Source organism: Triticum dicoccoides, chromosome 2B (assembly GCF_002162155.2).
Source record: "Triticum dicoccoides isolate Atlit2015 ecotype Zavitan chromosome 2B, WEW_v2.0, whole genome shotgun sequence".
Lineage (NCBI taxonomy): Eukaryota > Viridiplantae > Streptophyta > Magnoliopsida > Poales > Poaceae > Triticum > Triticum dicoccoides.
Genome location: NC_041383.1, coordinates 698,906,712 through 698,918,991, shown reverse-complemented (window position 1 = coordinate 698,918,991; position 12,280 = coordinate 698,906,712). Strand labels below are relative to the sequence as shown.

Here is a 12,280-nt window from a genome sequence, read left to right as displayed (position 1 = left end):
CAGCGACGGCAACATCGTCTTCTCCGCTTGCCACTCCATACGACACTGCTCCGGACCTCTTCAAGCTGAGCTTTTGGCATGCCATGAGGGTTTGAACCTTGCTCTTCAGTGGTCTACTCTCCCAGTGGACATCGAGGTGGATTGCATGGATGCAGTCAGGTTGATCAAGTCGCCCACTCTTGACAGATCACCTCATATGATGTTAGTTCAGGAAATTAGAAGGCTCTTTGGTGAAAGGGATAACTCTATTGCTCATGTAAGTAGGAACCAGCACGTTGTCAGTCATACCCTTGCTGGATTCGGACGCTCGGAGGGCCGGACTGCAGTATGGTTGCGCTCTGGGCCTGCAGATGTTCCTCTGCTTTGTAGGAACGAACTCATCATGCGTTGAGTAATGAAATCCCTTTTAACCCCGCAAAAAAAAATTAGGCTAGAATCTGACAGTAGGCAGGCGCGCAGCATAGATCCAGATGCAGCAGATATACGATCTCGCGGTCTCTGCTCGCCAATAGCAGCCCCATCGAACCGAATGAAAAGAGGCCTGCCCCGTCGCGTCCATTATTAGAGGTGGGGGGAAAAAAAACTATCACATGCAGTTTGCAGCGCATCGTCCATTTGCACGGCGCTCCTGGACGGCCGGGGAGGACAGTCCCGAAGCCCGGTTCCGAGGGAGACGCCGCCAGCCTATTTTGCGCGGGAAAGGAACGGACGAGGTTCCCCTGCTGCAGTATAAAACGAGGGGCCTCCCCTCCACCTCGATCACCACCCTCCCGTCCATTTCCACCTCCGAGTCTCTCCTGGTGGTCGCGGCTTCCTCCTCGCCTTCGATCTCCTTCGCCTCGTGCCCGGCGGCCAGTCGGGCAGTCGTCTGAATCCTTCCTACTCGCGCGGGCTAGCTCGATGGCCATGGCGAACCCCACGGTGCGTGCACGTTATACTGTATCTCAGGTTCGGGCGGTACATACAATTGATCTGTGGCTGATGTGGTTGGTTCCCCTGTCGTGTGTGTGGGCAAGAAATCCGGACACTACGCGCAGAACAAGGGCCGGTCGCTGCCCAAGTTCGGGGAGTGGGACGTGAAGAACCCGGCGACGGCCGACGGCTTCACCGTCATATTCCAGAGAGCCCGTGACGACAAGAAGACGACCGCCGGCCCCGGGAGGCCGGGCATCCCGCCGGCCTTCAGGAACGCCGACGGCGGCTACGGCACCATCAAAACCGGCTACGGCTACAAGTACACCAGGGTGGCGACACCCAAACGGTCCAAGGTAGGAGTACGTGCGTGCGTTCTCTGCGCGCGCAACGGGCGTGCTTTGGTTTATCGCGTGCATTGACGCCACGAACTTTTGTCCGCAGAAGAAGAGCTGGTTCTCCTGCACCAGCTGCCGATTCTGATGCCGTAGCTGCTTGCCGTCGTTGGTGAGAGAGATCCGATACTTCGCCGCGCCACGACCAGAAGCACGCACTCCGGGAGGCGACGGTGGAACTTTTGGCGATCTTGGCGTTTTTGTCCCTGCTCGGTCGCCGCACTTGGCGTGCAGAGCATCATCGACAACTGATGGCTCCCGTTCATATGTACGAATAATTTGTGGCGAATAAAAGGGGGGAAGTGACTAGTAAAGTAAAACGACCTGTGACTTGTTACCCTATTCTTTTCCAAATGTTCATGCTAATCATGCCATAAACACCAACTGTTCGCTGCACCACCACAATTCATCTGGCCTGGCACCTGGCACCTGGCAGACATTGGATTTCAAAACTATTATATAAAAAACATCAACAGCTTGAACAGACACAGCGAGTAAAAAGCACTGCAAAAAACAAAAAAGGTATCCATAGTATTACATATTGTGCATACGAGAATAATAATCTGCTGTCTGAATTCCAGTCAAAATTTTAGTACTACTAATAATAGCACCACCTAGAGGAATAATGAACAAGTATCAGAACCGGATATCACCAATAATCAGTTATTTACCGGACGCGACACAGTACAACCCGGCACCGTGATTGCAGAAAGAAAGAGATGTCTACTTTATCAACATGCTGCGCCATATGCCGCCAACAGACGAGTACAGTGACACCATAACAACAGACCTCCAAAAAATTCCGAGGCAAGACAAGCTCGAGCAGCTCGACTAGACCATGTTCAATTCAAGCGACCACTTTTGCATCTTGGGCGCAAGGCAGGGCAATCTAATGCAAATTGTACAGCAGAATATCAATACATCAGCCCCTGAGCTATTTAGACAAGAATGGTCTCGCCGGTTCCCCAAGCACCTGCACTGCACCTCCATGAGATCACAAGCCATCCCGTCATCGAGCACCATGGTGAACAAAACTGTGATATACGGCTACCCCCGGATCCACTATTTCTCCTGACTTTCCTCCTTTTCCTGCTTCTGTTCACCCAGGGGAGATTCCACATTAGCGCTTCCATCAGCTGGTTCAGAATGGCCAGTTGAATTGACATCCAGCGAATGTGGTAATGTCTTTTCTATTGTGGTATCAGGAGCCGAGGATTCAACCAAATTCTCACTTCCTTGTTCTTCTCCTACTTGTCCTGTACCGGGCATAACGCCATCAGTGGCACCCATCACCTTCTCACTTCCAACCTCTCTACTTGGAACAGCAGTATTCTCTGATACCTCGCCAGGTTCAGCATCTTCCTCCGTCCATTCAACACACTCAGCTGGACTCTCTTTTACATCAGGAGTTGATGGTCTGATGTCATTTTCCAATTTATCAACGGGGCCATTTGACAGTACTGTTTGACCAGACCCTTCATTTAAGTCCCTGTCTGAGGTTGCTAAAAGTGAATCCGAGCCTTTTGTGTCATCTATAGGGTCACCAAGAATGACTTCATCCATATCGTCGTCATCCACATTTGGTGAAGGCGACTCCAAATTTGCTGAAAGGGAAGCTTCTGGGCCATCGTTCAGTGCTTTATCCTCATCAAACGCGAACCAGTTGGAGTTTGTAAACAGGGAGCCACTGCAAAGCATATTTTTCATCAGCCAGTTCATTTTGCCGACACCAAATGGAATGTACTTGTGAAAAGATATAGCCAATTTGCATGGACAAGAAAATACCTATCAGGAGCGTCACCAAGACGAAGAGAGTTAATAACTACTTCAGCAGCTTCATCATCAAAATACACATCCTACAGCAGATAGTAACAACCAAAACAAAGATAATCACATTACATGTAACAGGAAATATAAATATTGTCATGCTATCAGATACTAGTACTCCCTCCGTTCCTAAATATAAGTCTTTGTAGAGATTCCACTAGAGACTACATCCGGAGCAAAATGAGTGAATCTACACTCTAAAATGCATCTATATACATCTGTATGTGGCTCATAGTGAAATCTCTACAAAGACTTATATTTAGGATCGGAGGGAGTATATAATAGTGCATGAACTTAAGCAAGCAAAAGGCAATATTGTCATGTTATCAGATACTGTATATAATGGTGCATGAACTTAAAGCAAGCAAAGGTTAGCATACCTCATCATCCCGCTCTTGTGATGCTTGAGCCTGCATACATACCCACAAAAGAGTTAAAATGAATCTGAACATGGCATGTACTCCCTCTGTAAACTAATATAAGAGCGTTTAGATCAATATTTTAGTATTCTAAACGCTTTTATATTAGTTTACGGAGGGAGTACTGTGTAAACTCATAATCGGTAGAATATCACTATACGCTGAAGATCTAATACATAATTTTAGCTTTATACGTTGTAGGAAATGTTAGAATTTGGAACAAACACTGGTCCAAACATTATTAAACAGCAATAAGTCTGCGTATATACTATTCTATGATCTAAAGAAGTACTCACAAAAACTGACCCATTATACAAATTAGATGAGTATGAAAGATCTGAAAAACTACATGACAAATCAAAGGATCAAATACGACTGTTCTATACTAAGTGATTAGCTATACCTTCACAGAACTAGTGGTATTTAAGAAGAAAATACTGACCTCGTCAACATCTTCACTAGGGTAAATACCATATTTGAATGCCTGGCTCAGATTGCTAGCAAGTGCAGCCACATCATAGTCCCTATCTCGGAAGTCTTCGTCGTCACTGTCCCTACCTCGATCCTGCATCGATGTAGGTCGGCTAACCAAAGAAATATTTCAGCAGATGACTTTCCCCATATAATGCAGGACATTTAACAAAGCAAGTAAGTTAAGCACATACATGAAGTCTGGACACTGGAATAACACACCAGAAAAACATAGATGAAATGCATGCATAATTGCATTAGTCTTGCCCTTTTTGAAGTTTTTAAGGTCATATGGGCATGCAAGGCATGGGTTACCGGAATAGTGGTTCCTCTATTTGAGGAAAACTCGGTCACCTTCAACTGATTATTATTAGAAGTGAAAGTGAAACATGACGCTACTTTTCTTTCATGCAATTGTGTCGTAGCGAAAGTTTTTTTGAAGCAGTGTCATACACACAAGATTCGATGTGTAATTTGATCATAAAGAATAGTCATATGGCCATCTAAATAAAAAGGCAGAACAACTGGGCAGTAGGCAGTAGCTATGGAGCAAAAAATGATGACAACTGTTTGCAACCAACATCAACAATTCAGACAGCCTAATTGTGCAGAAACAGAACATTACTGATAAAAGTTCCTCTGACAAAAGTGAGTGACTGACAAGTCAATAAATATGCATAATACGCTTTTGGAGATCAGAGCAGCACTGACGTGTATCATTTTCATTTAACAAAGCACAGCATTATGATTCATATGGAAGCGACATGAAAAAACAACTCAACACAGAACGTATGATTCAATTTAAAAAATGATGTGCAAATACAGAGCTACAGAAGATGGTTAGGTAAAAGAGAAGTCAGGTGATACTTACCCACAAGCCCATTGGTAAACATTTTCTACCGCGTTACGCTTGGTTAGGATACTAGCATGCCACTCGGTCCAACCAGAATTTTGCTGCAATCCAAGTGTAACAAAGTTCAATGTAATGGGCTCAACCAAAGCTCAGTGCAGGCCATATAATAGCGACAAGGTAAATAAACAAAGAAATTTTGGCAAGATGTTATTGCATGTCTACTATAGTGCCCATCACACAAGGGATCCAATAAATAACTAGCCAGGGAAATAGTAGCCAAATTTCCATCCACAATTAATTTAAACCTGCAAATGTGACTGTATTGTGCTGTTGCTGCTGGCCAGCTGAATGAGCTTGTTGGCTATGCGTGTAATATGACCAACAAATCCAACCCTTGGTGGAGTTCTTCCATCCGAAGATAGGGTACGCTGCAAGGAGAGTAAGAAATGAATATTTCAGCGGGAAAAGTAATAGAACCATCAGCTGATTCAGAGTAAGAAATCAATAGTGACATACTATTTTGTACCTTAGTTAAATCTATTGACAGAGCAGAGTTCTTCTCAGCTTCTAAAATTCTTGTAACAAGTTCACATTCATCAAGAACATGAGCAATCAGATGATCCTGTTTACTCTCTAAACAGGAAACGATGATGTTCTCCACATGATGGTGCAAAAAATTGTTGAAAGGGTACCTGAGGTGAATTCTTTGTCAGCTCTTTAACAAGATTATGTGAAGCAGATTGCAGTGTGTAACTTACTCAAAAAATAGATCTATAACATGCTTGATTGCTCCTAGGTCGATCAAACGCATTTCAGCAACTTCACTACCAATAGACAGTAGGACAGAGATGAACTCAACGATCTGAAAAGAGAAAATAACCACCATCAATAATAATTACATGGAAAGCATAGCAATTACCTTGCAGAGTAAAGAAACATACAAGTAGTCATATGACTAAAAATAGCTCAAATGTCTACAAAGACCATTAGACAAAGGAACGCTAGTGTTTTTCCTGGATTGCACTCATGATGTTTTCATGACTAGTTCAAAGCAGTACATCTAAACAAATTAGGCACCACATACCTTCAAGCGATGCTTTCCAAGAGGAGGTTGTAAGCTGCCATATGTTGTCGGCAGAATATTTTCAGCTGATGAAACATCAAGCAGCTTCAACAAATCACCTGAAAGTGATGGACAGGAATTTCGAAACTTTTAAGGATATTATTCTTTGAACATTAGTTTTTAACAACTACTCCCTCCGATCCATAATTAGTGTCACTTTTGAACTAAGGTTGAACTGATCTTAGGTCAAAACTGCGACACTTATTTTGGATCGGAAGGAATAATAAATATAGGCAGTGACCGCATTTCATATTTAGTACTTAACAGAACCAAGTGTAGAAAGAATGGACACAAATAATTGTGTGGGATTTAAAACTAAAAGATAACTAACAAAGTATTCATGTTATTTCTGAGATGTATATAAAACATGTTCTCTAAAGAGATATATAATATAAATCTGTGCTACTATAAAAGGTACAACTTCGGTAGAATCCAAATGATCTCAACCATACAATACAATCACATCTAATAGCTCATGAATTAAATCTCATAATGAGGGCTGTGAGTTAATCTTCACATGAAAAGATATTAATCCCTTAATCATTTCTTCTCTCAATAAATTGCCCAGGTCAATGACTAACAAAGACATTGCAGTTTGGTGGATACTTAGATTGTCCTTGTTCTTGATATTTGTAAAACATGCATTGCACATGCTGAATTACTAGTCCTTCAATTTAATTCTTTGACATTATACTAGTCCATCATTATGTGTATCATGTTTTATTTGTATTTCAGTATGGATTATGAAAGATACATAATATAAAACTAGCAGCAGATCATGAACATTTAAGCACTGTAGCTAGTGTCTCTCCATGTGAAAAGATATACAAACTTAATAGCTAAAGCAACCACTAACCAAGGCTATCCAGCATGCCGTTAACTGTTTCTGGACTTGCAGTGACCAATGTTCCATGACTTAACTGACTACGGAAAGCTTGGTAGGACGCAGATACAAGTCTCTTAGGATCTAACAAAGATATGCACACTGACAGTGAGTGGACCAGCACTGATTTAGGTCTTGAATCTTCAAAAGCATGATGAAACAATCTCCCCACAAAACTGCAAATGCGAAGTAAAAAAAAAAGAATACACAGAGGTGTGTTCAATACCAAAATGAAACTACAAAAATCCAAAGACAAGATAGCATGTTTAGTATTACAATGTAAGAGAGCACAAATATTAAGCACCTAGGACTGGAAATTTTTGTAGCAAGTGCTGGAGGGGCATATCTAGTCACTGCACATAGGATTTCAGCAGCATTTGCATGAACCTCAGCAGAATCCTGTGATGGAAATTAAAAGGAGTCACGTTGACGATAAAAGCATGAACTGCAAATCCCCCAGAAACAATGAGAGAAATTTCAACAGTGGAGAATGACCGCTATTCATACATAACTTGTGAAAACATATAACCACCTTCAAATTTGACATGGTGTAGCTATAGAATGGTGAAACATACATGGGCATAGGCCACTAGTTCAACATCTTACATTGTTATGGGTGCAGAGCAAGAACTATACAAGAACTATTGTGCAGATGTAAACCAGAAACTGGACAGAATATGCTAACATCTGAAGGTGATTATTTATTTCAAAAGAAGAGTTAAAGTCATTAAAATTCAGACTGGAGAGCTGTAGCCAAGCCAAAGTAACGGATAAGCATAGATAAACCCAAGTCAAATCAATCCTTAGGCATCAGATATACATAACATATGTTAGTGATATGTAGAATTTTGAGCGAGTCTCTGCTAGAAAAGATTATCCAATTTTCAGCTAATTCACAAATGGCGCTTTTGGAGAACAATGGCACTTTGGAAATCAATTAAATCCAAAAGGCTAGCCTTTCAGGGCACATCATTTCTTAAGGAGTAGCATGGTGCAGGGGTGCGTGGAAGCTTGCTATCCATGTGCCAGAGCCATGAGTTGGTTGCGAGATCTTATGGGTTTCACCTCTAGCCTACCCCAACTTGTTTGGGACTAAAGGCTTTGTTGTTGTTGTTGTTGTTGTTGTTAGCATGGTGCAGACAAACATCAGCAGGGACAATTTTGAAATAGTTTGAAAATCCAATAAACAGTACAGGTGAACAATAGACATGGTTGGATGCTAAAAGTAATCTTTAGTTCTTACGGATGAGCTGAACTTGTCAACAATCATCTCAAGGACTTGTATGTCATCTAACCATTGCATTGAATCCGCATAACTTGAATACATAGTTTCATCAGCGCCGATTAAGCGAATCAACACCTGCAATACGGACCAGCAAACTATCAAATTTTCTGGAGGATTTAATTAATCTTACTCAAAACACAAAGTATACTGAGTGTATCACTGGCATGTAGGCCCACGGGATGCTTTTTCAGTGTCGGAACCACTGATAGATGGGGCAAATATGATTGTAGTAAACTAACCTCCATGATAGAAGTAATCCCAATAAGATCAACAAGTTGACTAACTATTTCAGGATGGCTCTGCAGGAGAAAAACAACAGCACACAAAAATTTAAATGCTAGAATGAAATGCACATACAGAGAAAACAAATTATATGGATACTCCTCCACAAATATAAATAAAATACACACGTAAAAAGGAGATGCCAGAAATGGCTTTACAGATGTTTAAGCCTCGAACAGTTGTAAAACTAAGATGGGCGTACAAATATACTTACTGTTTCCAGTAATCGACTAGTGTTTGGTTCTATTACTACATGCTACGTCACTGATTCTGGTATAAGCTGGCTACTCTAGAGAAGCTGCTGCAGCATCAGCATAAACTCCCACATGATTCAATTGTATGCTAAACATACAACAACCAATATTCAACATGATACGTACTAATGCATAATTAAGGTACAAAATGGCTGACATGGGTGATAAATTATGGATGAACAAAAGAAGAGATGACACTATACAAACCTTCACATAATTCATAAGTGGGAGTGTCTTCCGCATCATCAAGCAAATAACAACCTGCAAAGCAGTACAGTGATGTCCACTTAAAATGTCAGGATAAAAATGAGGGCACTGCCATTTAATCAGTGAGAGAGAGACCAAAATTGCCCAGTAGTCTAGTCAATGAGTGCATATAAATACCTTGCCAAAGTAGCCGGCCAATAAAGTCCCATGAGGATGGTCAGGTTTCAGGAAGGAGAAAAGTAAATTCATAAGCTGCACAGATAGCACAACTAATCAGTTGCAGAAGAAAGGAATTACACCATGCTAAGAGAACATTATTGCATCAAGATGAATAGAAAGCTAAATGCAAGACATTTTTTTGAGAAAATGCAAAGGACTTGCATTTCATTTCATTGAAAAGGAGGGAATTTGGTTACAGAAAGCTAAATGCAAGACATACATCTTCATCCTCCACCAATGTCTTCAAGATGACATCCACTTCACATATGAATATTTCACAAGCTATAAAAGGAAATCTGCAAACCAGGCACTAATCATAGTGAGCAAAGTTCATGTTAGGTCAAAGGATGAAATGGTGTTATAAATTGGCCTAGCTATACCTAAATATCCTCTTCTTTTCAGCATCTTCAGGTGTCTCCTCCACAATGTAGCGGAGCAGTAACTCGACTTGAACTTTGTCTCGCAAACTACAACATCCAGAATGAACAGATAGTTTATTGTAAATAATCATACAGTGCTCTCATAATTATAGTGTCCTAAATACATATTAACATTATTTCCTGCTAAAGATACATGGCTTTTCATCTTCTGGAGCATAAACATTGACCAGTCCAGGTAACAAAACAGTGAACATTGAGTTAAAAGGGTGAAACTCCATTTGGTTGATCAAATAAGATTTAGAGATTATCATATAAGCAGTCGACTTCAAGTCAAAGCTCAAGTAGTAACTTTAGGCCAAATTTAACACAAATATTAGGATTTGAGCACAGAAACATGCATAGCAATCATACTAAGTGCCTATATATAGATAATCATACATAAGCAAAGTTAAAACAATATCAGCAAATGAAGAGATTCAAATAAAATATAAATGTTAAAATACAGCTCGGAGAAACGGAAAAACAACACAAAGAAACAGTGTTAGAGAAAACGTACAAATTAATTAGGCGGGTGTTCAGTGCTTTGCACTCCTGGATTATTTCATCCTCGTCAAGAAGGTCTTCCAACTTAAAATTTTCCTTGTCTAAGATAGTATCCACCTGAAAGAATTAGAAAAATGTCCATTAAATCAAAACTCCAAATTGTTCCCTACACAAGATATAACCAAAAGTGCAAGCACTCACCGGTGATGCGGCAGAGAGTCCAGGTACATGCCAAAACATCTTGTACAATAACAAATTATGTCGGAATCCAGCTCCCTCACAGTCTCACAAACCAAGCAGATTTAATGCTCAGATGTCCACTTTGTAAGCTGATTCATGTCCAGTTCAGAATAGACCCTGAAATAGTTGATTGTGAGATGAGACAGAGTAATAAGTTCAATACTTCAATTGATGAAGAAGAGTCAGCTTTGGTAGTAAACATGCATATCCTTCACACACTACGATCGACCCATTGTTTGTATTTTGGTATTTATACCTCAAGATATTCCGATAGATACTAAACGGAGAAAACCTAAATTTAGAACATGGACGGAAGAGGCCAAACAGACCCCCTGCAAGCACAACCACAGATACCAGCACCTCCTACTCACAAGCACCCTACTCACAGCAAAAATGCATTCCCCAAATGCCCAGACTCCAAATCCTCACACAACTGCACCTAGAGCCACAGCCAACGCGCCATGGCTACTCCTCGAAGCAGAAAGGGCGAAGGCAACAAACTACGGAACCTGGGACTGATCGCATCAACTTGGTAAGTGAAGCACAAAAGCGCATCAACTCAGCTAAAATAGATACCATGCCCCCAAACTCCCCACTCCGCATCTCCGAACTCCAAAGCCGAACCGCTTAAAAAAGGCAAAGGAATCCTACGAGCCTCCAGCACCGCAAGCACCATCCCCGAAAGCGAAACCGCTAAAGCGGATGACTGATACACACAACAACGCCACAGCCGCCCCCACCCACTCAACTCGGACACGCAATAAAGTAGGCGCACAAACGCAAACCGCTGTCATCCCCCAACTAGGCACCAGTTACGCAAACCAAACCCGCTGTCATCCCCCATCTCCGACGCATCGAATCGAAGCCCGCGGCCAAACACATCACGAGCACCGCCCGCCGCGACGCGAACTGGACGAGTACATACTACCGACCCAGCAGCGGCCGGGAGCTCGGCTGGAGGGGGGAGGAGCGCGGTTTCTCACCGGACGCCAGCGGAGGCGCAGCGGAGAGGTCCAGCTGGTGGTCGTCGTGGCGGCGGCGGCGGCTGAGGAAAGGGGGCAGCCAAGAGCAGCGAGTAAGCCTCTCACGCGATCTGGGGCCCTTCTGGAGAGCTGGCGCCGTGGAGCTGGATCCGGAGGCGCCTGCGGCGGGGAAACCCTCGATCGAATTCGCCAGCCGCGGGATGAGGAGCGGGGGGAGGAGGAGACGGGGTGTGTGGGCGTGGGGAGGCTAGACGAGACGGGGGGGCGAGGGTTCGATCGCGAGAGAGACTTTGGGGAGAATAATCTACTCAGCTATTGCCGCTGCTTGCTGGGCTTCGTCTGTCTCGATGCGGCATGGGGCGCTGGGCTGGGGAGTCTCCGCCCAGGTGTGCGGGTATATGCGGCCGTCTCCCTGCGCGCGGGCCCCGCGCTCCAAAGGTCCCACTTGCCAGGGACTGAATTCTAGACTCTTCGGTGCCGCCGGAGGTTTTGCGCGATCGGGGTGGGTGCGTTACAGTCACTCGTTGCCGCACGTACCTCGGTCCTTTAAAACGCTACGCGGTCTCTGCCGTGCGGGGCCACGCTCTCTTCGGGACCCACGTGCCGGTGTGATTGGGATGGGTGGGATGGGTGCGTTTTGGAGAGCCATGACGTGGCGAGTGGGGCTGAGAGTGGGCGGAGAGCTCGTACCGGCGCGGGCGTCCGGCCAGAACAAAAAGGCTGTAGTCCTCGTCACCCACTGGCCGTGGGTCCACGCGACTGTGGCGGCCCACGTGTCGGTGGCCGTCGCCGGCTCGCACTGGCGGCATGGAGATTCGATTCGGGGGGAGGAGGATCCCCGCGCCGCTACAGTCACCCGTCTGGCGTACCTGCACAGCAGCAACGGACGATAATTTCTTTCTCCAGACGCTGTCGCGCGGGGGCCACGAGTGTTTTAAGGGCCAGCTGGCGGTTACACGTGCGTTTTGTACCGTCGTGTTTGAGTGTTCTTCTAGTACTATCAG

General features: G+C 43.8%; 2 protein-coding genes across 2 annotated transcripts; one reads left to right on the top strand and one right to left on the bottom strand.

Annotated features, from left to right (window-relative positions):
• The first annotated feature begins 767 nt into the window (after window positions 1-767).
• On the top strand, window positions 768-1,684 carry LOC119365698 (protein NOI4-like). Its single transcript, XM_037631348.1, has 3 exons — window positions 768-921; window positions 1,017-1,268; window positions 1,357-1,684. Exons 1-3 carry the CDS (start codon window positions 901-903, stop codon window positions 1,393-1,395), a joined length of 312 nt encoding a protein of 103 aa, XP_037487245.1. The 5' UTR covers window positions 768-900; the 3' UTR covers window positions 1,396-1,684.
• Window positions 1,685-1,818: 134 nt separating this feature from the next.
• On the bottom strand, window positions 1,819-11,589 carry LOC119365697 (serine/threonine-protein phosphatase 6 regulatory subunit 3-like). Its single transcript, XM_037631347.1, has 20 exons — window positions 11,277-11,589; window positions 10,255-10,410; window positions 10,067-10,170; window positions 9,511-9,597; window positions 9,351-9,426; window positions 9,089-9,163; window positions 8,912-8,965; window positions 8,408-8,467; window positions 8,127-8,243; window positions 7,188-7,282; window positions 6,857-7,059; window positions 5,962-6,059; window positions 5,636-5,739; window positions 5,404-5,569; window positions 5,183-5,305; window positions 4,896-4,978; window positions 3,996-4,137; window positions 3,515-3,544; window positions 3,093-3,163; window positions 1,819-2,994 (listed from the first exon to the last, which is right to left on the bottom strand). Exons 2-20 carry the CDS (start codon window positions 10,291-10,293, stop codon window positions 2,370-2,372), a joined length of 2,352 nt encoding a protein of 783 aa, XP_037487244.1. The 5' UTR covers window positions 10,294-10,410; window positions 11,277-11,589; the 3' UTR covers window positions 1,819-2,369.
• Between the last annotated feature and the right edge of the window lie 691 nt (window positions 11,590-12,280).

Coding starts and splice junctions, on each gene's coding strand:
- LOC119365698 (XM_037631348.1), top strand. CDS start 901: ATGGCCATGGCGAACCCCACG. Junction 922..1,016: donor TGGCCATGGCGAACCCCACG/GTGCGTGCACGT, acceptor TGTGTGGGCAAG/AAATCCGGACACTACGCGCA. Junction 1,269..1,356: donor CGACACCCAAACGGTCCAAG/GTAGGAGTACGT, acceptor TTTTGTCCGCAG/AAGAAGAGCTGGTTCTCCTG.
- LOC119365697 (XM_037631347.1), bottom strand. CDS start 10,293: ATGTTTTGGCATGTACCTGGACTCTCTGCCGCATCACCG. Junction 7,283..8,126: donor TTGACAAGTTCAGCTCATCC/GTAAGAACTAAA, acceptor TTTCCATCACAG/GATTCTGCTGAGGTTCATGC. Junction 3,545..3,995: donor CTAGTGAAGATGTTGACGAG/GTCAGTATTTTC, acceptor GTATGTATGCAG/GCTCAAGCATCACAAGAGCG.